The sequence below is a fragment of the Columba livia genome, chromosome 3 (genome assembly GCF_036013475.1).
Source record: "Columba livia isolate bColLiv1 breed racing homer chromosome 3, bColLiv1.pat.W.v2, whole genome shotgun sequence".
Lineage (NCBI taxonomy): Eukaryota > Metazoa > Chordata > Aves > Columbiformes > Columbidae > Columba > Columba livia.
The window spans coordinates 67,439,159-67,466,096 of NC_088604.1; the positions used below are offsets into that span (position 1 = coordinate 67,439,159).

General features: G+C 39.7%; 1 protein-coding gene across 3 annotated transcripts in view; it reads right to left on the reverse strand.

The window, feature by feature from the left end:
- MTHFD1L (methylenetetrahydrofolate dehydrogenase (NADP+ dependent) 1 like) overlaps positions 1-26,938 on the reverse strand; it is a 152,938-nt gene that overhangs the window by 31,196 nt on the left and 94,804 nt on the right. For all 3 annotated transcript variants that reach the window (XR_010471430.1, XR_010471429.1, XM_065057433.1), the window contains exons 25-26: positions 18,989-19,096; positions 17,141-17,293 (exon numbers count right to left, since the gene is read on the reverse strand). Coding sequence is in view for 1 of the 3 variants with exons in the window: in XM_065057433.1 (XP_064913505.1) it covers positions 17,141-17,293; positions 18,989-19,096 (261 nt within the window). In the remaining 2 variants the exon portion in view is untranslated. The remainder of the gene's footprint in view (positions 1-17,140; positions 17,294-18,988; positions 19,097-26,938) is intronic.

The following is a 26,938-nucleotide window of genomic DNA, read 5'->3' on the forward strand; positions in this document are numbered from 1 at the left end:
GCTGCCCCCAGGCAAAGGTCCAGGTGTTCAAATCTGGACGGAGCGCTGGAGCATTTCCCATCCAGGGCCAAAGAGGCTGGTCTCATAGGAATGCAGGAGTTTTGTGTTAGCTCTGTGTAAGCTAACCAGGGACCCGCATATCTTTCTCTCATGCAATAAGCTTGAATTTGTATATGCACTCAAGTCAGTAGCTTTCTAATATCTTTACATTTACAGCATCTGCCTGTCAACATGCTGGACACTAAATGAAAGGGATGTGCTAATCTGGCACTACGCTCAAGGAAATGTTTTTGAATAGATACAACAAGCTGCAACATCTCAAAGGATTTCAAGACTCATGTTTTACTATCGTTCAAACGATGCTCATGGTACCATGAGCAGTATCAGCCTGGTTTCCATGCAACTCAGGTAATTTCCTAATTCTGTTGCTTGTCGTGGACAATTTCATTCTCATCTGAATACAGGGATTGTACCTCACTTGCACCTCCTCTGTGACACTTCAGAAAGTTACCAATGAAAAGTGCTGTGTAAGACATGGCATGTTACTGCAAATATATTATACGCTACGCTATCAAATGGGGAGAATGGCACTGCAAATTGATTTTGAATAGTTCATTTGGGAGTTACTAAGGATGTCCATAGCACAGTAAACATCTACTGCCTGCCATCTTGTCTGTCTGCCCACTGTCAGCAGATTTGTATCAATTAATGAACAACTTCCACAATACACTTTTCACCTGCTCTATCTTAAGGGTCTGTGAAGTAACTTGTGATACAAGTCAAACAAAACTATTCAAAATATGCAACCCCCCTCCAATCCAGTCTCCTTACTGTAGAGTCATTTACAACATACCTGATTTATATTTCATTAATGCCTCAAGGCATAAATAGGCACACTAAGAAATCAACAACCACTTTTATAATTAGGTAATTAAGTCTGCAAATTGCAGTAAACACCCACAGTTCCTGGCTATCAGCTAAAGGCATTACCCAGAGGAGAATCTTAATCCAACGGGAGTGAATGAGGAAGAACAAAAAATAGCTAAGTATGTATGTTCCATTTGAGTGAATACAAAAATTTATTTCAGGAGAGAAGATGTTGCTTGGAAAATGATTATTGATTTTGATTACTGGAGAGGTAAAGCAAAATTTTTACATAGAAGAAACAAAACATTTACAGTCTAGCAGCTGGAAGAAAAAAAAAAGGCATTGAGAAGAACATGGCTTTGAAGAGAGGACAGAAAATAATATATCATCTATGAAATGATACTCAAAATGGATAAGCAAGTAAAGGCCTCTTCACAGCAAGAGAAACAACTAGAAACTGTGAATCCCAGTGATTCTCAGATGTCAACAGGATGGAGCAGCAGAAGAGTATTTGTTGCCAGCTGCCAAATGGTATAAACCAGCACACCCAGAACCAATACATGGTGCCAACTAATGAAAGAGGTGATGAGATTTGTCAGTGCAAGGAGGCCTGGCCAGATCACTCAAGCACACTTGTATTGATACCTGAATGCTGGAGGCAACCTGCACAGACCTGTCTTGCTGCTTGGGAGTACATGGCAATGACAGCCAAAGCCACTGAAAATTATTTTTGCTTCCCTTCCTGATTTTGCCTTAAGATTTGCTACACTGAACAGGCTGCCCAGGGAAGTGGTGGAGTCACCATCCCTGGAGGTGTTTAAAAGGTGTTTAGATGAGGTTCTTAGGGACACGGTTTAGTGCCAGAGTTAGGTTAGGTTATGGTTGGACTGGATGATTCTGAGGGTCTCTTCCAACTGAAATGATTCTATGATTATTCTCCACATCTCTAAAAACTATTTTTTTTGAAGGACGGACAGGAAAACAGCATAGGGAGAAGAAACCAGTGTTGGGAGGAGAATGAGAGGGACTGGCAAGCCAAGCAGAAAATATGTCCTGTGCAAACAGTGACGGTATCGAAGACACTTGTGAAAAAGTAGCCAGCAGGAGCAGAGGAAGGACTAGCTGAACAGACTAACAGACCAACAGCAGAATATCTGATCAACAACATGCAAAGAACGGAGGGACGTGACTTCAGAAGACAGCTGCTGAAAGATGGAATAATGAAGCAGCAGTAATGATATTACAGAATCCTTATAATCACACCTCTTTGAGGTCTGGGAATATGTATCATCTCTAATGTGGCACAAGCATCTCAGTAGCCTTAATTTCAGGAACAATCCTGCCCTGGTGCTAGTGAACTAGTTAGAACTGCCATTTTGAAGACCTCAAAGTCTGAACAGCTGAAGCAAACAAGGAAAGGAATATTAAGATGTCAAGGGTTTCTGAGCAATACATGTTTAAAACGGTAAGGAACTACTTATTAAGAATTTATCATATGCATCTTAAAACCCATTCTCCATGGAACTAGGAATCAATATGCCATTACATCCAAAGCCAGATAATTTTAAATGTAATTAATCTTTTATTCCATGGAAATTATATAGAGCTGTTAAGACTGTGCAAAGAAAATTACACTCTTTAGAGGGAGTGAAAAGGCAGAAATATTTACACCTGATTTCCTTATTTTCCTTTTTAGGAAATAGTTTTCTTCTATTATTTCTACAGATTTTAAAAACCATTTCAGCAGCTAGTTTTCTCTACAACTCTAGTCCTCCTGCAGTTTTTTGTACAGTTGGGCTCAAGTACAACACAAGATACATGAAACAGAAAAGGATGGGTTCAAGATGCATTTACATTAAGCATGTTCTTCCCCATTTTATCTCTAAACACTGAAAAAGTCAATTAGATGTTGACTTGTTTTCCATAAAACTACAAAAATACTTTATTTTTTTTGGTTGTTTTCTGTTGGTTTATAAGAGCTCCTGCAACTATGTTCATCATTTGTAAGAAAACTGCCCTCCTATAGCACCTGCTTCTAATGCTTCCTCAGCAGATTTATCTTCTGAAGTTCTCACTGCAGCAAGTTGTATCAGAATTGCTTAATGGAATAAAGCTAACATGAAGTACCTGGCAAGGCTTCCCCTGACTTGCATTAGCAATGAACACATTAAATCAACTATTTAGAAAAGCAGACCTAATCACAACATCAAATGAGAACAGACTCGGATTGTCTTCCTCTGAATGCCTGGTGGTTTCTCCTCATTTTACAAATGAATATTCCAGTTTCAATTTAATATGATCCTGTAGGTAATTTAGCCTCATACAAAATCACATGTTAATGCAACACAACGAACAGGTCACTCACAGCACTGGTCCATACGAGAGGGGTGTTTACTCTTCGGTTAAAATGGTTTCAGGTGAAGGTTTGAATTTCAACATAAATTAAAGCAAATGTATTTTTTGCACTTGTCAACCTTTTGTGCAAATTTAACCTTAATTTGTCAACTTCTTCTCTGAATTTAGCCATAAAAAATTCCTTGAGGCTTCAGACAAATTGCCTTTTCACTTCCTTTTTGTTGTTTTTTACAAAACTACAGATTTAAATTTACTGGAAGGCAAAGTACATTTTATTAAAACAATTTTAACAAGTGGAAGCTCATTCTGTGGCAAGGGCAAAAGTTTGTTTTCCAGGGATCCCATTTGTCAGGAGTCTAAAACTGCAGGCTGGCATGTTTTCTAGAGATTGAAGTTAATACGGAGTCAGCAATGCCAGCACATAACAGTAACACAAGAGGGGAAGGAGAGTTAGGGCAGAGAGCTGAAGAGTTCAGTGCTTTTTGAGATTGGATTTAGGATGTAAGAGCTGCTTACTGCTCTAGAAGTAGCATTAAGAACACACTTTTCATTCAGTACATTCCCTGGCTCGCTCTCCCCTGGAAGAAGCCAGTCCTCTAACTGACACCCCTCCCCAGCCTCTGTCCTTTTTGGCAAGCCTGGAAGAACAAAACACGGTGACACTAATGCAAAAGGATGCAACACTTCACAGTCAAGAAGTAAAATATGGGTTTGAGCAACACAGCCAGCAAGTCTCCCCTTTTGAATTGCACAGGCACAAGAAAGGAGGTAACTGCACACATGCTTTGGGGGTGTGCAGACTCCTGCACAGGCGCTGCAGGCACGTGAAAACACCTACATTCTTTAAATGAACTCAGGACAATTTAATGGCATGCTCATTTTGAAATTTTGACCACACAGAGAAGCCCTGTGTTTAGATACATATGCCTTTCAGTCCAGAACTGATTCCCGTAACAGTATATACATTTGTTTGGTTTGGTTTGTTTTTTTTTGGGGGGGAGCTGATTGTTGTTTGTTTTTTGTTTGTTTGTTTAATATTCAACTTTCTCTTGGCTGGATCTCTAAAGCTGTAAGTTATACTTTCTATGTTTAATATATGCTATGATCCGGTTTTCCATTTTGTTTCCATAAAACTTAACGTTTTATGGCGTCAACAACACAGCTAAATTCTCTCCCTTTAAAGAAAAAAGGCCCTTAAATTGTAATTTATTCTTGTGTATATCCTGAGCTGAAACCAAAAACCATTTCTACTTGATGGACCAGAAAGCATACTCTTGATTTCTGTAAAAAAATGATGGAATTATTTTTTCCTCCACCAGCTTTTCTGCTTCCTAAACTGGACACATTCCATCCTTTATGTCAAATGTATCAAAATAAAAGCTGTCTCCAGCTGCCAAAAGAGTTCCAAGGAGGAAAAAGGAGGAAAAAAAAAAATAAGGCAAAAAAAAAGAGTCAAAAAGAAGTCAAAGAGGAAGGAAAGAGGAGGAAAAAAGAAGAAAAAAGTTAGGCTTTTGAATGCTGTCATAAAGAGCTGAAGGTCATTGATGGAATTCTATCCATAATTGAACACAACTAAGACAAACTGCATGGTTTAATAAAATGGGTAAATAAATGCATATGTTTTCAATGCAGTCCATAATCCAGACACAACGAGGATAAACAACAGAATGATGATTCTTAATACTCTTTACAGTCACCTGAAATCTCTCTTCTTCAGTTATAGTGAAATTTTCTATGAACACCTGATGATCAAACTAAATACATCCTTTCGTCAACAAGTGCATTCTCACAATTTGCATTTCTCTGTGCTTAGAAGGAAATTCTTTTTACATCAAATGATGACTGCTCCATTCATTGCACTCCACCTCCAATAATAAAATTACAAATTGAGTTAAACATGTACAAACTGATGGGTGAAAAACTGCACTTTCAACATAAATCTTCTGGACAGCCTTCTGACTGAACACTGGCTGAACAAAGCCCGGAGATGCTCACAACAGAACTCACCTGTGACCAGGGACACGGGGCATTCATCTTCTCATAAAATGAACAGTACTGCATGTAAGGTACCCAACTTCATCAGTGCTTTTTTCCAGCATAATAACCACAGACCACTGTATTTTGGCTTATTTCATGGACCAGAGAAGTAAAAGTCAAAGCTTTTGTTGGACAGATTTCTTGACAAACTCCCAGATTAGCCCTTCGTTTCTGAGCACTGGCAGTTTTTGGCAGTAGTGCAAATACAGTAACTCTGAGTAGCAAGAAGCAAGTGTTGTAAATGTAACAGGGGAAAAGCAACTCAGTCATACCACCTATATGATGTTACGACTTCTTTTTTGGCAGTGCATTTGCCACATTGTGATAAGTATGGTATTACCTAAAAGAAAAAAGAATTATATAAGGTTTTCTAACACCATGTTACCAGCATTTCTCAAAAATTTTGATAAACTACCACCACTGAAATTGCACACTGTACTTCTGTGAAGCACCTTTCAAGTAACAGTGAGTCCAGCAGCCTCAGTGATGTGCCTGAGGACACTTCTGCGGCAGCACCCCTGCTCCTGACAGCACACTGAAAATAAGGAGCCAAGCATGAACTTTAAGTGGTGTTGAATATCATGTGGTTTTGTGGAAAAGACAAATGACGAGTAAAATGAGATCAGGAGATTTATTTTCACTTATCTAAGAGAAGCTTAAAAAAGACTAGAAAAGTACAACAGGTTTCCATAGGTGACAAACTGCCACAGTTCTTCTGGCCTCAGTCTACTGAGCAAGTCTAATTGAGCTAGTAAAAAAAAAACAGACCCTCTCAGGGTCTCAGCATTAGAGTTTACTGATGATTTACTAAAAGGCAAACACATCATCCACATTCCTCTGCTGCTTTCATTTCACAGTATGCTTACTTGATTGCAACACTAAAACCAGAAGGCTATCTCAAAATACAACAAAACACACCTAATATTCAGGATTGCAGGGCGTTAGCGTGCCATGTCTGTAAGAGGTACTGGTAGACCCAGGATTTAAGAAGAAGCAGAATAATCAGAATTTAAGGAGAATCAGAAAAAGATTTTCCGAAGATTGCAAGGGATATAAATGATATTTCCTTGACTATCACAAGCCTGCATACATTTCATAATTGATGTGTTGGTTGCTAAATAATTATTAAAACTGGGTGTGTCATTATGCTATTTTGTATTTTTATAGAAATAAGAGCCAGATTATTTGTACCCAACCATCTTTTTAAAATTGCTGATACAGACACATGGTCTCCAATTAAAAAAGGCTAAGTAAAACCCTGTAAAAGTGACATCAAGAATAGTCCCTGATAGGTCGACTGTGAAGAAAAAGAAACCATGACCTGACTACCTAATTCTCATTGATTTTCCTAAAAGCATATATTCCGAGGTTAAGTTTAGACTCAAAGTCTTGAGAGCATTGCTAAGCTTTAAGTAGGACAGCATGTGTAGATCTTTAACATTTTTAAAATATTTTCTTTCCAATAGCAACATTCCTATACATGATTGAATGTTTCACTCTGAAGTTCTTCATGTCACTACCTTTTCTTATTAAGCTCAAAGCCCAGCTCCTTATGTTGCCTACAGAAACATGCTTATTAAAGAAAGATGCTGTGGTCAGGCACTCTAGCCTAAAATATCATGCAGTTATAGGATTTTATCTTCAGAAAATTCTGAGTCCCTGGAGAGAAACTGTTCAGCCTACACCTAGCTCCAAACTTCAACACGTTATTAAAAAAAACACTATTAAAAATGTGAAACTGCTTAAAGAGGATGTTCCATTTACCCTAGGCACTTTCCTATGACTTCAAGTGAAAGCTGAACATCCAGCTGCCAGGCACTAACCTGTAAAGCAGTCGTGTAAACTCATTTTCACCAGGGGCCACATCAGCCTCGTGGTTGCCTTCAAAGGGCTGAATGTAATTCGGAGCAGTTAGATTTATACAGTCCTAAAATTACATTTGGACCTTTGAAGGCAACTGTGAGGCTGATGTGGCCCCTGGTGAAAATGAGTTTGACAGCCTTGTTGTCAAGCGTCAAGCCTTGGTACAGCTTGGCATTATCACCCCTGGATAGTTAGAGAGTTAAGCGTTTAAAATATTTCAAACGAGCCAAGTTTTGCTAGAAAATCGAACACCTGCACATCTTGTGCTGTATCTCACTCAGGTTTCCTGCAGCCATCCTGAACTGTGCTGTGACCCAGCACGTTGCCTTCCAGTGCTGGAACCCCCAAGTGAAAGGACAGGTCCCACCCATAGCCCCGCGACATGGCAAACCCACCATTTCAGTGCTGCATCTGATATTGACTTTTACAGAATCACCACAGCCTAGTGCATCTTCACACAGCACCTCATGCTTCAGTTTGGGAATGTCTAACTAACATACAGCTTCCAAGCATAGAAAAAATAGGCAGACCACGGCTTGGGCTACATGGCGGCCCAAGCCTTTCCATGCTCAGGTGGTTGTAACTGCTGTTGAGCTAAATAATGTTGGCATAATTTTTCTCTATGACAAAAATATACCATAATATAGCTGTTGCATCACAGTTAGCACTCAGGATGCTTTACTGGTGTTGGTAAGATACCTCATACCAATATATCTTTGTATGTAACCGCAGTAATAGTGAGGAGATATAAAACTATGTCTTGCCTTACCTGTCCAACTGTTAGCTCAGAGTTGAAGGTCTGTTTCATAGACCTGTTTACAGGTCTATGAAAAGCTCTGTTCTTAGGAGTCTAGCTCCAGGCCAAGAAATAATGGTCTTGGCTTTTGTAAAGTAAAAGAGAATAAAGCACTTAAACAGAATTTTCCCACAGCTGTGTGGAATATGCATTGAACCGGGGAGACTTAATCTTGGTGTAAAACTAAATATACTCTTATCCCCAAAAATATGAGAAGAAAACGGCAGGGAGAAAAGATAGGTGAAGCTGGCAGACATATCCATTATGGAGAAACGGTTGTGAGAAAGAGAAGTCAATGTTCTGGACCAGCTGACAGGGTGTCCATGGCAGGGTATAGTGCCAGACACAGGAAACCCTGTCAACTATTGCAACATTATTTCTCCTGGGAAACAGAAATTGCTCAAGCAAACAAGGATACATGCCTTATTCTTTCCTTCTATTAACAAAAAATAGAACAAAATCATCTTTTGACAAGTGATATTCACCAGTGTGCAGGAAGAGCAGACAAGAAGACAGTCACAGAAGATGGTCACAAGTCAGCATCAACGAGTTCCTCTGAGTACCAAAAATATTTCATCTCCAGAAGCCCGTGTGTCACTGTTGTACCACACCAGGAGTACTTTTTTTAATGGACTTCACCTGGGAGATGTCTCTTGATCTATAGGCTATCAAGGTGGTTTTATGCAACCCTCTCTTCAGCTATGGTTAAAAGGTAATGCCCCATTCATGACATTTCACAATTTCAGAAGTGGAAAAAGTCTGGTCTTTTAAAAATAAACCCATTATCACTTACCAATGGTGATATACAGTATGCCAGCATTTATACCTTCTTTTTTCTTAAATAAGGAGGAATATCTCAGGAAGTACTTCAGGATTTTTGAGTGGGTGGGTAGGGTAGAGGAAGATTAAACACATAACTTTTTTTCAGTGTTGTCCACAGAATGTAGGTCAGCCCACTCCGATAGAATTACCCCAAAATCCAATTCTTCACATTCTTAGACATAATCATTTATCAATTTTGCAGGCCAGGAAATGGTGAATTTTCTTCATGGTCCTGTCCCTGATTTGTCAGGGAACCTTACTGTTTGCATCTCTGGATTCCTTCTTTTAAAAACTGCATCTAAGCTTTGCTTGTCTTGCAAACTACTAAACAAAGCGATATTAAAAAAATCTTGAGTATTACAGTTTCTATAAAGCCCATGTCACCACGCTCAGTTTCTAATTTATTAATAATGCTATTTTATGAAGCACGTGCAGGATGTATCTATTTCAAAATAAAAACATTTGGAAAATGCTCTTCCCTCCATATATAAGCTAGTTTTAGCTAATAATAGATATATATTTTGCTATGTAAAAGTATAATCTATTTTTAGACTGAAGTTTTCGAAGTTTATGAAGAAAACTCTTGTACACAGGAAATCAGGGTCCATTTCCTGTTTTAACAAGGATAATCCCTTGACCAGTAGGCAAAAATATTCATTCCTCTTTAATGTTAATTAGCACACTAATCATCCTATTATATATTTCACAATTTATTGAAAGCAAGCAAGTTGATGGGGACATTATTAAATTCAAAACATCTTTCACCTCTTTATCCGGAACTCAATACAATTGTTCAGTCACAGACTTGCAGCCTCCAGCCAGGTTCCTGCTATTAGCCTTAAATCACTTTAAGAGTGCAATAACAGCAAGCTACCAAACTCAAACATACAGCTATCTACATCTGCTAGATGGTTTGTCTCACTGGACAGTCTGGAAGAATTCCAGTTATTTGACCCAAACTGTACAGTTTTTTGCTGCTTACCAAGGAATCAATACTTTCAAAATCTGCAAATGAACACTTGAAAAATATAGACAGGAATTTTAAAAGGTAACAATTGTTTGTAAATGGTTGGTTGAATCTCTAAATTTCCAATCTGGACCACAAGGCACCATTTCAGAAACTGTGATTTCTTCAGCTAAAGAAGCTTATCAGGCTGAACAAACAAAAATAGGGAGCATGAAACATCATTTCATTTCATCCCCATAGAGAGGAATGGCAGAAAGCTGGAAGTGACAGAGCATGGGTGCTGCTACCCAGCTGAATGAAGACAGGCAGCAGCAATACCCACCCCACCTCGAAGCCATCAGACTCACACAGAATCACAGAATGTTAGGGATTGGAAGGGACCTCGAAAGATCATCTAGTCCAATCCCCCTGCCAGAGCAGGAACACCTAGATGAGGCTACACAGGAATGTGTCCAGGCAGGTCTTGAATGTCTCCAGAGAAGGAGACTCCACAACCTCCCTGGGCAGCCTGTTCCAGTGTTCTGGCACCCTCACTGAGAAAAAGTTTCTTCTCAAATTTAAGTGGAACCTTCTGTGTTCCAGTTTGAACCCATTACCCCTTGTCCTATCATTGGTTGTCACTCAGTGAACCCTGAGTCTGGCAGCACCAGCCTCTTCATGCAGCAGTACTAGCAGTACTTCCAGAATATCATGAATGGGAGAACTAGATACCTGTCTGCCCTCTCTAATGCTCAGGTATGTACTTCTGTATATATAGCATAACCAAAATACAAGCCCTTAACACCACTGTTTCAAGACATTTCATAAACTGATTCTTGAGCTCATCGCATTTGATCAGAATGCACATATACAAGGCTGATTAACTGAATGAGCTCTTAATCAAACCTGTTCACTTGCTCTGAACTGGCACAAGTACACAACAGGGATGCTAAACCAGCACAGCCAAAGCTGCAGGGGAGGACTGGGGTGGGCAGGCAGTGCTGCCGCACCATGGAGAGGCTGCCATGAGCTGCACGGTTCAGCCACCCACTTCCGTCTTTGGCCTGGAGAACACCCAGCAGGCATTGACTAACTGCTCAAATGCACACGTGCACACGTCCCCACTGCAAAGTCCTTATTTAATGTCTGAAGTCATGTGTAAAATCTAAGGGCAGTGGGCCAAAATTGCTGCTGGCTTGTGTCCAAATTGCACTTCCTGCTTTCAACTGGTATGTCTCCTTAATAGCAAGCCCCATGCAAATAGGATAATGTACATCATTCAAAGAGCCTTTATCTCCACATCAGACTCTTGATTTTTTCCTTTCTTAACTGATGCAGTTACATTCATTCTTGTCTGGGATCACAGACTGTAAATCAGAGACAAGGGAATGAAACAGATAGAAAGCATAACCATGTTCAGGGTTAGGTCTTACTGGAACAGACAGCAAGGGTCTTAATGACTCCCAGACTCTCTGAAGGCCTTGAGCAAACTACAGTTTCACAGAGGTGCCCCCTTTGGCTGCACATGTGCTACAGGTGATTCTCATTTCATTTGCCTACACTAATGGTTATTTGCAACCCTAAGACAGCTGCGCGGAGTTCATTACATACAATTTCACAGGTCTGATGAGGTCAAGACACTAACCACCACACAGAAGAAAACTCTTTCAGAGCATAATGAGTTATCTTTGTTCCAGCATTGCTTAAACTTGTCCACACTAGCCAGGCACTACCCCGATCAATGAATCCATACTACCTAAGCTGATGTGTCAAGTCAGCTAATCTTAACTGAAAACACATGCTAAAACACTTGTGATCTGGGCATACCAGATCAGGAAATTCCTCTGCAGCAGCTCTGACCTACCATAGCTTCTATGGGGACAGCATGGCTGACCACGTCCTCTGCCTCTTCACGTGCAAAGCAAAGGAAGCAAGGCAAAATTCCCCCTGCAAGGGACGGAAGGCTATCAAAATGCGTATTCAGGGTATCACTCACTAAAGTGAAGTAACTGTACTTGTAAATAAGCACCTGTTTTAAGCTATTTTAAGTTAACAGTGGCACACATTTATTATTTAAGTTACATTTCTGTGGATGTCTTTAATAAAAATATATTTGGAAAAGACAACCAAGGAAACCTGACTGACAGAAGAAATATATTAGGTTCATTTTTGTCATTAAAAAGTTCATTTTCAAGTGTTTAGAGCCAAATTTAAATATTTGCATGAAAAAAATCTTCTCTGACAAGGATTAAAATACGATAAATTGGGAAAATACATAATATGGACACTGAATACAAAGAACTAATTTTACAATAGTCATACTTAAATTGTATAGGAGGTTGTATTGAGAAAAATCTCATCTAATCGAAACATTAAAGAGCTTATGAAACCACAGGGTCTATTTTCTTCTCTGATATGTTGTATAATTGTTTTATCCTGTCCCAGGACAACAAGTCCTCCTCCAACTATTCAGTTTGCTGAAGTAACACACACGCCTACATAACTTCTTTTTTTTTTTTCTTCTCAACAGAAAACAAACAAAATCATTCCCTTACTTCTGCTAACTACAAGTGCTGGCCCTTGAGGAACTTAAGGCTAGGTGGAAGGAAGCTGTAATAACCTGTAAATTAACTTTGCCAATACAACCAGTAATGGGACCCGGTCTTTCATTCAGAAAAGGCAATACATTGTACTACATTATAATGTAGGTTAAATATTGCTTACCAGCAAACAGATGAGTCAAGCGATACAGCATGAACTACACACAATCTAAGTGTTTTGCCTCCATTATCTGTTTAGATATTTCTAAATGTCAGAGGAGGAAGAGACGCTGTTGGGTTGGGGATTTTCTGAGGATGTAAGAGGGTATTTTACCGTATGTTCACGTCACAGCTACGGCAGGGAGTTGCAGTGATCTGAAGCAAAGTATATTTATTTTGCATTTCCAACACACAGTGGCTTATCCACATCAGTTTAAAATAGTTGAACTAAACAGCATATGCTCAGAGTGTATGGAAATTTCTGAATTATCACTTTAATAGATTATTCTCTATGTACTTTCAAAAGTTTCAGAGATGACAATAAATTTTTCAAACCCGGTAAACTCTACTCTTTTTCTCCTCAATTTTAAAAAGCCTTAGTCATCAGCAACACATGTTCTGCTCTCCTGCAACTACATCCATCAATTACTCTTAGGACTTCTTCCTGGCCAGATCTTAGATCACATCATTGGTTGCTGACACACCTCTAGAAGCCCCCCTTATTATTCTTTGCAACCCTTGCCAAGTTCAGCTCCAGCAGCGTCTTGGCCTTCCTGACCACATCCCTACACAATGGGGCAGTATCCCTGTTCTCTTCCCAGGAGAATACCTGTCCCTGCTTCCACTGCCTGTGGAAGAGAGGTCAGAATGACCAGTAGAGCATTGTAAACAACATACAATTGCATTGTACGCCAAATGCTTTACAAGGCAAATATAGATCTCACTATCATTCACGTTTTTGGAAAATCACCCTATGTTACACAGATTGTCAGGATGAGCTGGGCAATCCATCAACAATTTTTCAGTTGTCCCATAAGAGAGCCTAAAAGAAGTGACAAAATGACAGTTTGGAGACAACTTGCACCACTGGGAAACTGCAATTTCACTTCAGGTGGGCCTGGACTCCAGCTTATGTTCAAAGGACACCCTAAAAACTTGTTAAGCTCTTAACCACTATGAAATAAGAAATTCACTCAACAGGGAACAATATTTTCCTTCAAAAATCATTCATAAAAATATTTACTTTCAGGCTCTTTTCCCCCTTACAATATTTAGGTAATATTTTAGCAGGACAGTCCTGGCTCTCACCTATGAGTGAATTAGGGCTTTATCACTCCCATAAACTTATTTCAAAGCACACTGGGTCACCCCAAGAGTCCCTTCCCAGAGGACATAGTTTCAGAACTTGTTTTAGAGACTTGAATTGCACTCTCTATGGGGAGGAAAAGAATATTTCTGTAATAGACTGACCTTTCTTCAGATATGCCAATATCTGAAGGATGTCAGTTCATCGTGAGAATTTGGGAGCTGGCGCGGCTCCAAAGGTTCCACATATTTTCAAAGTGATTTGCCTGTAATTTTAACCCATGTAGACAAAAGTGCATGGTTGGGAAAGGGCAGTATATATTTAAAAAAATCTCACTGTGATTCAAACACAGCTGTATTACTCACACCAGTGATTTGGTGGTGTCATTTCACAAAGGCAAAAGATAACAAGGTTTACTCCTACGATCAGCCTGCATTCTTGCACGTCACATGAAAAAGAACAATGGAAACGTGGCTGGAATGTGAGAACGCACCAAACTGCAATGACTCTTTGGGTGAGGGTGGAGAGAAACACACATACTACAAAAATCTAATAATTCTCCACCCAAGCATTGCTAGTGAATGACCTCACTGATTTCCTACATATACTCCAGCAGCCTTCCTGCCATCACTCTGTTCAGCCAAGCAATGATGTCAACAGTCCACCTGTGAGAGTGATGCAGCCCTCTGGGTCATGGTTGCAGAGAACTTGGATAAAAGCTGTGCCAGTGTTAATTAAATGCACCTCTTGTTTCACTGCTGATTTCCTCCGATAAGGCTCAGCTCATTTTTCCTGGAAAGACTTCGATGCCGTAAGGGAACCAGAGCCAACCACAACACAAAACAAATTTTGCTTAACATGAAGACAACATGTTAACTATTTCATTAAAAAAAAAAATCATGGTTGCTTATCAGTGCTGGGGTAAATACAGATCTAATTAATTTACATGTGTTAAAGACAAGGTCAAACTACAAATGCTTGGTACTGCAGATAGTTTATTATCTTTTGGCAGTACTTGTCTCTTTCATTTGTAATGCCCTCCTTGATTAAATTGGAGCAGATTCTAATGACCTGCTTTACCACTGATAAGTTCTCCCAGGTTGGAGTGAAAGGAGCTTGCCATGGTTTAAAAATATGCTTTGAGTGTGGAGCGTGACCTTTAATTAGCATCAGAATTATCACTGCAACTTTTATGAATGTATTGTACAATAGCATTTATTTTTTTTCTATATAAAGAAAACTAATTCACTGTCATGACTGGATGCTTTCACCATATGGTATCACCAGGATTTCTGTAATCCCTCTAGTCATAGCATCTGACTTACAGCCACTTTAAGCCTTCAGGACATGTCCTTTTATAATCACTTTGCTCTTGTATACATTTTCAGACAGCTTTATTAGTAAGAGAACTGTGAAAGGAGGACTCTCAGTTTTGGAATGTGACATCAAAAGTATTCCTTCTTGCACAACTTAAAAAGTACCACTAGCCCTAAGACTTAATTGCTGATAGCAATGCACATAGAAAATCTGAACATCTTGAAATAGAAAAGCGATCTTAAAATTAGTGTTACAAGTCTATTATGAGAGTTTGTTTCCTGATGATCACAACTCTGAATTCTAAAAGGCAGCAAGTTGAACCTCTTGCCATAAATTGAACTCTAGAGAAAGCATTGTATGGCAAGGATGTCAGGTATACGTTCATATTAATTCATTCATTTTGTTTTGTAGCAATTGTGATAGTTCCAAGAAGTATTCTGTCCCACATTTCTGAGCATTAGCAATATTTTCCAAACAATTGATGACTGACATCTGTCTACTAAGACTTTTAGCTCATGGGGATCTTATGTTTAGACAGTACTTTGCCCTACAAACTCTCTTGGAATACATAACACTAAGAGTATACTGCCTACCCAGTTCCTGATACGGGAAAAGATCCACGACTATAGTAACTCTCACCAGAGTTAGGGTAACTAACTTGGATGTGTTTTTCACAACCTCCTCCAGTAAGAAATCTCATATATAAAATGTCCTTCACAATAACAGTATTTTTGGGTTCTAGGCAGAAAACAAAAATGAGAGATAATCCTTGAACTTGTTTAGCATATACTGATCCTATGGACAGTTCCTATGGGTTTATGAGGCTGAACTGCAGCTAGTTTGTGTTGAAGCATGCAGACTGTGATTTATTCAGAAAGCTCAACCTGAGAACATTTCACTCTGACACGCTAGAGAATAGCTCCCTCGTGGATTTGAAGTAGTTGCTGCCCATTCTTCACATTCACTCCTCACAACTTTATGACACACATCTTCCAGTGCACTTTTGAACCCAAGGCCATAAAGGAGATACTGGAACTTGTGACAAATTTTACTCTGTCACCAGTAATTAGAATTTTGTCTTACACAATTTAAATACACAGCTGTGCTCCACTTCTGGTAGATGCACATAATGTGACCATGAAAAGGAAAGCATGTCCTGAAGTCCAGTGAGTTAAAGTGACACAGTTTCCTGAACTCCAGGAACTCTCCTGGTCAGAAAGTACTTCCTTCCTTGTTTCAAACACTTGATTGTTTCAGAGGGAATTCAAAACAATAGATTAGAAACTTTCAACCTTTCCTAAGTGTACTGCTACACAAGGAAATCAGGCCGTGCTCTGGGAAGATGAGATAACATTGGGAGAGTATTCTTTCCGGAAATGCAATGGCTTTTGCATCCCCTCTCTAGCACCATCCCATGAATCAGCTACACATAAGTAATTATTCATGCTATGAAATTCCAGATGCAGTTCATCTACCGTTTGGGATGAGATGTGTGCGGCTGGCAAAGGCATGAGCTAACTGGCTTCTCAGCTACTTTGATAAGGCATGTCAGGGAAGAAAACACCAGGAGGTTCCTAATCTGAGTATGTACTTTTAAGGACAGGTAGGAAGAAAGGATGACAATAGCCTCTTTTTAGCACCTCATTGTTTAAACCTCTAAAAAGGAGAAAGAATGTGCTACTGCTTCTGCAGTTAAAAGTCTATCCCTTCCCACCATAACTTAGTTTTACAGAACCAGCAGAAATGTTCACAAGGACTGGGAATAGATCAGGCTCATCAGCTGAAAGGCAATCATTTTAATCACACACTTTTTCCTAACACAATTCCTTTCATCTAAATACATCACAGAATGCTTTGTAGTGATGGATGAAAGATGTAACATTTGGAATATAATCATGTAACTACAGACATGTACAGGCTGCAGTTTGAATAAGGAAAGGCAACAGACATGTAAATTCATTTTTCTGCACCATTAGGATGCCTAAGTATTCTAGACTAACTGAAAACATCAGAAACAGAAACAATGACAAGAGTAATTCTCTCACACCCTGTAGCCAGAGCTCTTATAAGGTATTACATTTTCCTAATTATCTTTCCATATCAACGTAGAGCTGCAAAAAGTTTGAGGATAAAATTATTATTAAAAACAAAACAAAAACCACCACAACAACAAAACAAACAAGAAGTCATCTTGTTCTACACATTATTTTTAGAAGCAAACAGGAAATGCACTTCCCTGTCAAGCTGGGTCAAAGGAAGGGGAGTGAGCGAGTTGAATATTCTGCACTCACCGTTCCAACCAAAGGGTAGATGAATCCAGCTCCAATACTGGCTCGTACATCACTAATCGGCAAGATGAAACCAGTGGGAACGCCCTTCCTCTCAGGCTGATGGGAGAGGGACAGGTGGGTCTTTGCCATACAAATGGGGAGATTTCCAAATCCCTAACAGAAAAAGGAAAAAAAAAATAAAAGAAATTTTTTTTTGAGATTGCAGTAAAGACAGAATATATTTTCACTTTGTTATCAGTATCTTCTGGAAATCCTAAAATCCATATAGCAATAGTTAACCTCAGTTTCTTACCAGCGAATATTTCAGAAAGAGGCAGAATACTGTATTTCACATGTTAGTCTCTCTTAGTTCAAACCTTTGTCTCCAGAGACCTGACTGCAGCACTATCCAGCTTCTTGAGTGGGTTTTCAACCTAGAGTTAGGTGCAAAAGTTGCCTATAAAATGGCTAGAGTGTGTATTTTTAGAGAGTGTGCACAATGGGTACCACACTGAACAAGCAACCTACACCAGCTCACTAGAACACCAGGTACAGCACTTCCCTCTGGGCTCTAATGGCCCAGTTAGATACCTACGTGAGACCAGGATTCATAGTCCAAAACTCTCAAAGGGTATTAATATCTTCTTAGAGGTAAACGCAAACGGCCCATGATGCTTTGCTTTAATCAAGACAAAAACTGCATGAGGTGATGGCATCAACTTCACTAATGACAGTGCAGTAGTTACTCAAAAAGTGGGAGAAAATCAGGAAAAGGACCTCACAGCAGCTCCCCACACACACTGTTTGTCTACCAGGTTATCAGTTAACCTCCAGGCACCTTCCACTCTTCTGCTCAGTTCCTTGACAAACAGAGATACAATTCACAAGTCCAGGAGGAGCGGCAGCACTGCAGGGAATTGCCTCTGCAGCCCAGTGCTGACGACAATCCTTTAATGACATTGTGAAAATATTTCCTAATGCTACTAAAGTTTAGACTAAAAAAAAAAAAAGGATTAGAGAATCACAGTAGGAAAAGATAAAGACATGGATTATTTTGCTTCAAGTACACTAAACAAGCTTATTTTACATTGAGAAAATCAAATTGATTCTCAGGAGATTTGCATTATAGAGAAGATGGGTATACTTCTGCCTGTCTGATCAGGATGCTGAAGTATACTCAGGATTTTTTTCTGTGACACATCACCCACAGATTCTGTTCTTTGACAGAGAGGATCCAGCCATGTATACGCATAGAAGCTTTCCCATTACAGAAAATACATTCACCCCTCCACATGGTTTTAAAACTGCTTTCAAACTGTACAAAGCCCACATGCTTTATGAATGGTGATCTATTTCACCTTCTAGCATTTATAAAACCTTGAAAAAGAATATGAACAGAAGGAAACCAAAATATTTTACAAATATTGGGAGCTTTGTTACTAATATGCATAGCTGTGCACAGGTCTTTGTATGTTTGCAAACTCATTTTTTGCAGATACAAACAAACCACTCACACTAAAATCAGACACATTCACTAGCTGCTACTTTTGCAAATGTGCAGTTGACACACTCAAGGCAGTAACCAAAAAAATACCACTCTGCATAGAAAGTATAGAGCTTCACCAACAATCTCAGAATTATTCCAAATAGCACACATATCCATGGGAGATAGCTGTCAAGGTTAAAATCATTCTGTTCTATCTAATCTAAACCAACCCACACTGACCTCCACAGTTTAGCACCATGGGTAAGCTCATGCCTTTTAGCAACGCTTGACTAAACACTCCAGTCTGAGAACCTTTCACACCCTGAGGTTTCCCAAGTCTCCTCCATCAGGTACCTGACTGCATAATTCACTGGTGTTCTTACCTGCCGAGTGTACCGATCAACTTGTGACTGTGCAGTTGGCGACAACTCTATATCCTGAGCTCCATACACCTTCTGAGCAATGATCCTTATTTTTTCAACAATAGGAAGCTGCAGAGACAAGGAAACAATACAAGAACGAACATTAGCCAAGAGAAACTAGAATCTTGTTTACTGAGCGAGAAATCTGAATCTCTCATTTAGATTCATCCTTGTCAAACAGGCTTGCTAAAGCATGAAACCAAGTGAAGGGCACTGGTAAAGGATATGACTCAGCTCCAGGTACACAAATTACAACCATAATTTCAGCTACTCCGTCATTTAGAAGCTGCACAAAGTTGCGCATTACAAAGTTGACAACATGAGCTTACACTCGTGCCTAAAGTGGGGGAAGAAAATTACTGCAATGTAGTTTTATGAATCAAGAGCTACCACACACTGCAGACACACAGAAGCAAACTGCACTGGGTTAACAGAGATAAGCAGACAAAGATATTTCATTTCACAATAAAGATAAACTATACAATGAGTGGACGAATGCAATGGACTAAGCAGCCAGAAGCCTCTGAGAAGCGAGGAACTGTAGCAGAAAATTCCTGACCCATCACTGCTCCTTTGATCATAATTTTATATATATATATATATATATGTGTGTGTATGTATGTATGCATGTATATATTTTATTCTCTCCTCCTATCCTACCTAACAGATGTATTTTGAATTGTAGCACTGATATTGTAAAGCACTTTGGACACTTAAAAAAAAAAATAGAATATGAAAGCATCCTAGGATGCACTTTGAAATCACAAGTCACTAAGTTCAACCCTAGTCTCCATGAGTGTCCAGATCAAGTTATTCAGATCAAACTGAACATGTGTTCTGCCTTTACAGCTTCTGTTTGAAGGCAAATGGAGGCTCTCACATTCAGGCTGTTAGAAATCCTTTCACACATTTTCAGCAGACGTTTTTTGTCGTCAGATTAGACATTTCCTTTTTGTGCCATCGTTTCTGTTTATTTAGAGGAAACAACTCCTTCCTCTTTCTCTCCCCTTTTGCTTTGAATGACCTTGGAGAAAACAGTTATGACCTCTCTAGCCTATTTTTAAAAAGCCAACCTCTTCTACTTCTTCCAATAAGAACAGGACGATGGAAGAATGGTCATAACACCAGTTCAGCTTCTTCGGTGCTGACCACAGATGGCCAGAGATGCATGCAATACTGCAGGGAACATCCCACCAGAAATTTGTACTCTAGCATATTTAATTATCAATACATGTGGAAGAAGTGTTTAACAAAATCTGAAGGGATACCACTTTGGGAAGAAGACTTGGTAATCTCAAGCAATACAAAAAACACCAGAACACAAAATAGACGTATTTCATTTTATTCCAACAAAGGCCAGAAATTGGTTTGCGAATAACAAACTCTATCTGGTGCATTTATAGGAAGTGCCACAGTCAATCACATTTTTGCAATGCCTGTCTAGAAGTAATGGCTTTTCTACGACAATACATCAGTTGAAGGGTTTATGTCAGACTGACCTTTTTGTTATTTATGACTGAATTTTAGAAAAATTAAAGTTGAAAGTAGTCTGCCTTTACATTAATAAAGAACTACAGTAATGCAGATATCACAAGAGAAGAAGCTTGTTAGACTTTCAAGTAGCTTAAAAGTAAGGCAGTTAAAAGCCACTAAGACTCAGATAAACTCTTCCCCCAATATGAAATTTTGAAGTGACTTTTAAAGATGTTCCACAAACCTCTTTCTGAACATGTTGAATATATGATTATTGCACCTTAATTCAATGGAATGATGTCACGCTCCTGACTTCAGGCTTTTTACAGGAATCCAAGCAGTGCAAAAAAAATCTAATGAGTATTGGAGATAACACATTGCAAATATCCTGGATATAATTCCTGGCTGCATTAAGCTGAATGAAATACTTAGTGACATGGATAGGCGTCACAAGATGAAACTCTCAGGTTGATCATGAAATTTGTTCATACCCACAGCAGTTTTGAACACAGTGGAAGAAATGCAAAATGTGTCGATTAACTTGCCTTTTGGGAGCTGTTTGCTTGCAGTCAAGGACTAACAACAACAGCAAAAGCAAAGGCAAAAGGAGGTTTACTCTCAGCAGGCCAGCATCAAAACTAACAGCTTTTTGCTTAGACCTCAGTCAACTCACTGAGATGGAGATGTGCATTTAGATCGAACCTGCATTTGTGTCAAAATATTTCAAAGTAATTTGACAGCAGTATATTTACTACACCATCAGCTCCCTTCCAGCAACCATAGCTGCAGTTTCCAAATGCAAGACAGCAGGGCTCTGGCTAACATCAGAGTAGACTGCTTTAATGACAGCAGTAGCATTCTGCTCCTCCCAGGATGCACGTGGTATCTTGCAACACAGAGTCTGAGCTGGACAGTCTATGGATTCATGTTTGGTTTTAACCAAAATTTCAGATACTTTTCAGGTCACTCCCCACACCTCAAATTTTGCAAAAGTAACCTCAGAAGAATCACCAGTGGGGAAGCAGTTGTGGTTTCCTGAGACCATCACATGTAAGGCACGTGCATACAGTGAGGCAATGTGCATGGTGTCAGAGGAGAGTTTGAGCCTGTTTAATCTCACAACACAGCTAGATGAGTCCCAAACAGGACTCAGAGAGAAACCAGTAGGGAGGCCTGGATGCCCCGTACACCTTAATGCAGCCCATGCACATGCACACCCTCAGACACCCTTCCTTCCTGAAGTTTCAGGAGCAGGGAAAGGAGTACACTACACCATGCTAAGGATCCACCTGTTTCCCCGTATTTAGCTGGACTTCTGATGGATTATCTACTCAGAACCACAGCGTAAGAGCATTTTGAGCAAAAAAATAAGTTTCATGTGTTTCAGTTATCAAGTAATACTGCTGGGAAACTTCATTTTAATTTAACTTAAAGAAGTATTTTCCAAAGAAACATACTTTCTGTGAGAAATACAAATTCATTCCAGCTGACAAGAATATACTGGTATCTATCAGAGAAGAAGCTCTAGGAGTTCGACAGATTTTTTACACGTATGCCACAGCAAAAGCCTTGATGTTTACAAGGCATTTTTAGGAATAATTCCAACTTCTTATCTGGTCTTAAGGGCAAGTCTAGCTTCAGGTTTTCAACAATCTGTTGATTACTCAGCATTTTGCTACAGAAATACTCTCACCAATGGGCACAGGGATCCACCATATGTAGCAATGCTTCACAGTGCTAAATCATACAGCAAAGTTCTTAGCTGAATTCAAATGGGCTAGAAAATGGAGGCATATAGCTCTAAGTTGCTAAATCACTAAGGGATTTTAAGCTGGATTTTTTTCTCCAGCTGATACCAGACTCTTCTAACAAAACTTTGATCAAATACCTGTCAGCAGAAGCCACATATCCCAGACACTTAGAAAAACCAAGGAATTTCATCTCTCTCATGTTTTTTGTCTGAGAATTTTCTACGGTGGCCTAAGATATTCCTGAACCAGCTGTTCATTCCCACTTGCAAAGTACAGTGTGGCATCCTCAGCTGCAGGCCCCCAGCAAAACACTCTCAATGAAAGAAGGGTGAAAAGTCCCACCTGGATGGTGTGTGCACATGCATCCTTACAAAGAGATACTTGGTTCCATAGCATTTCTGCTATCTGGACAACTATGGTGATAATGATATTTAGAAAATATGCAGATACTGAAAGCATCAAAAGGAAATAAAAACTGCTATTTTTCAGCAGTAAAAACTGCTCCCCTTCTCATTTCTCTTATGTAAAGTTGAGAGTGTTACACAACTAAGTACATTTAAGTGGAGAACAGGTGACAGACGCACAACAGACAGTATGGATTTAGACAAAAACTCACTTTTATAGATACACAGCTATGTATTAGTACTAATGCTGAAAGAAATATGCCAGCTTCAGTAAATTAATTTCAGTTTCAGTTTTAGCTTATTGAGAAGATGGTAGTTAATATAAATTTATACTGAACATGAGAAAATGCTACAGGGCCACATGGTATAAATATCTGCTGACAGGTAAGTAGCTTTGGTGTTTCTCTGAGAAAAAACTGACCTCCCCAGCCCTGTCAGAGACAATGTGTGTTTGTGAAATCTCATACGTTCAAAGCTACCAAAGCCATATGCTCCTTCTGAGGCAAGCACAAACACACGTGCTTGTTGAAGCTGCCAAGCGCCCACACCATAAACAAGATTATCTCCTCAGCTAAAGGATAACAAGTGTTCCAGCATAAGTGCACCAACTGCTTTCACAAAAGCAGTATCTGTATAGCTGTACATTTCATTACTTCACAGAGACTGATTAAAGGAAGAAATCAGTGCTGATAAAGAGGAGAGCCTGTCATTCGCAAGACTGAATTGATTATCCAAGATGAAATCACACCAGTGTTGTCGCCCAGCCATGCTGCTACTTGCAGGTCATCCCCCTCACAATTTGGTGCTGTTTATTACACAATCTTCTTTCTTCCAATATTATCAACAGCAAAGCTTTTATCAAAATATATTTTAATAGGGTTTCATTTATGCTAGCCTTTCCTCACATTTCTTTAACTCTTAACTTCTTCCTTCAGCTGTAACACTAGAATTTGGATTACCACTTTTTGATGTGGGTCTTGATGAGGATTTCCACAGACAGAAGACAAGCTTTAACAGACCCTCCTTCATCCTCCCTTCCTCTGCTGCTCACACTCACTCATGTGCCAGTGCAATCAAGAGGGCAGCACATACGGGATAAATGATTCAAGCTAAAATGTAACTCAGGAGGGAAAAAAAGACAAACTTTTTTACCCCAGATCAGTTCACATGCAGTTTATCATAAAGGCAAAGCCAGTATAAAGCAGAGGGGCAGAGACGCCCGAAGTGCCATCTCTGCAGAAAGAGTTGCTCAGACCATTCAAAACAAATCACTGAAATGTACCAGCAAAAAAAGCAATTTCAGGCAGGGACACGTGGCTTGGGCTGGGATTCTTGAAATCTGTCTTGTTGCCAAAAGTCAGTATCACATGAACTGAAACATGCAGATTACAGGCACCCAGCTCAGGACTGTGCTTTGGATTCTCATCTTTTGCATCGTAATCTGAACACCTGACTTTAAGCTCTTTGGCTACTGGAGAAAGAAGCTCATCTTTTTAACTCCCCACAGCCAATTTCTGAGACTGCTGAGAACAAGGCCTGTTCCTTTCCTTCTTCCTTTCTTCTGCTTTTATACATTCTTCCCGAATTCCCCACCAAAACACGGTCCAACAGAAAACATCTCTGAAAAGCCAGAGTCAAGAGCAATAAGTCCATAGTCAGTCTTCATGCAGCAAGTTCTCAGCAAACCCACAACTACTTTCAGAAGCACCAGTGTTATCCAGCTTAGACCGAACACCTTAAGTGAATGCCCATCAGTGTAGCACTGTCTGAAATGATCTCTTCACAGTTATACAACATATATATTTGAAGCTACTTTATTCTCTGTGAAAGCTTAAGATACTGCTGAAAAATATGTGTTTAAACAGAGAATATGCAAAAGCACTATTCACTTGTAACTCAGACGTTTAATCCTTCAGGTTCTTTAAACATGCACTTTAGTCTCGCTGCCTATTTTTAATTATGAAATCACCAATTTATTGATGAAGTCACCAAACTCTGGGTTTATTGTTGCTAAATCACTTGTGTTTTAACAGAAAGCCTTAAAATAGTTTAAAATTCAAGGGACTGGCACCTTTTTTTTTTTTTTTTTTTCATTTTAAGTTATGCATTCACTGAAAGCAATAATACAGAATTGCTTGTTGGCTAAGTGAAACAGTCTGCAGACATCAGTCATTCCTCTTCTTGGGAAGGCTGCCAAATAAAAACACATGATGGGAGTATGGTTGAAGGTGCTGTGCGGGGTGACAGAGTGCAGTGCTAAAACAATAGCTGACGCTGCACATTTGAACTCCTACTTCTCACTTTTCCCCTTGATAAAATAAAACCACATTTATTAAAGTATCTGTATATTCTGGTTCCAGAAGATCAGTGGCTGACAAAAGGATTCCCAAGTCTTTAGCGCTCCTCTTCCTTTGTTGGCACAGGACAAGAGTTTGTTTTTCAATTTGCAGAAAAGCATATGCAGTCAAGTTAAATAGTTTGTGAATCAACACCTAAGCCTGTGGCCTTAGAGATTTATTTTCCATTTCCCCAACTTTGAAACCCCAGCTGTGCCTAAGAAAATTGCTTCATGCAAAGAATAGTAAAATAATGAAAACAAACATAAAAGTGGAGTGTCGTCAAGAGTCTACATCCACAAAAAAGAGATGGAGTGGAAGAAAGATAGCTTCCAACCCCAGAACACCCAATTTCCAGACTCCACTGAAATCTCTTTGATGGGAGTGGGAGAGGCTGGTACAGCCCTGTGGAATTCCTCTTTAATGTGGCTTCATTGCTAGATGGCTTACTAGCAGTAAGGTTGGGGGAAATAGTTTAAAGACTAGCATACCCCATAGGCAGCACAGTCCGCATTTCAAGATGACAAATCATCTCCATTGTTTATTAGGAAAAGTTTCAGTAAGGAGCATATATAATTTTATTTATTCCTACTCCAGTACTGCTTCAGGACTTTCCACGGGGTCTATACATGACTGAATTCTGTGCTCTATTAAAAACTAACCCACTGACCAAACAAACAAACCAAACCAATCAAACAAACAAACAAAATCCCCCCCAAAACCAAACCAAACCAAAACAAAACACAAAGAAATTTTTTTCCTCCTAGGGAAAACAACAAAGGTATTTTAGGCTGACATGACAGCAGACACATGATGGATGGCTTTCCTGGCTTAGCAGCTTCATGGTATTAGTAGAGGAAGCAGAAAATACTCTTGACACACACACACATGCACACACACATTTTCACACTGGGATTAGGAAGACGACCAGTTTACAAATGAAGATAAATGCTCTGCCTTAGAACATTCTGTTGGAAGTCAGTGTCCTCAAACCCAAGTCCCATGAGCCCTTCTTGACTCTGTCTTCCTATTACAGCCACTCTCCTTCTCCTAGTACATGCACTGAGTGGCCTCCTCCATTGACCAGTCTCTTCCCTCCTTCATTATTCATTGTTCATGCTTGTTATTGAAGACTGTGAGCAGCGGATGGAAGAGAAGATAACATACAGAGAATCACTGCTGGCAGAGTTTTCTCTGTTTTGATGCTACCCTTAGACCCCTCTGAGTGACCCATTGTCTCTGACAACTGAAGCAAAGACTGAAAGAAACGAGCCAAATGGCAGCCTACACCATACTGCCACAGCACAGCAGAGACAGCAAAAACTGTTGCCTCGGATGCTCCAGATTTGCACAAGTTAATCCTATGCTCCTATCAGGGGAAGAAAAATACCAGTGCTGAGGCTGCTAGCTGTCTGAATGCCTCCCTGAGAAGTGCTGCTACTCAGCCTCATTCCCTGTGGGCGTCCCCAGCTGAGAAAGCTCTCATTGTTCTGCAAGCTGGCCAGGCAATTCACTGCACTCAGCCAAAACATTTGTGCCATCAACTTCCACAGTTCAACCTGGAAATATCTTCATTTGTCATGATATTACCTAAAGGCAGAGTATTGGCAAAAATAGATGTCATCTGACAAACTTGGAAGACTGGAAAAACATTTATCCTCTCGCCCTTTTGTGAACTTCACACTCTTCAATTTAGTTTTCCAATGCAGCACAAATCAGGTGATTTGAGACTCTCCAATCATATCTGTCAGGCTGCCATGTCAGTCTTTTTAAGGGGACAATGCCAACTCGCTAACCAGCCAGAAATGCTGATCCTGCCCCACACCACATGCCTGTCCTTCTCCTCTCCTTTATCTCATGGAGTGTCAGCCCCCTGTGCTCCAGCTGCCTTGCAGGAAGGGGCACTGCACCTCTTAAAAAACTAGTGTCTGCCTTCATTCGGACCTC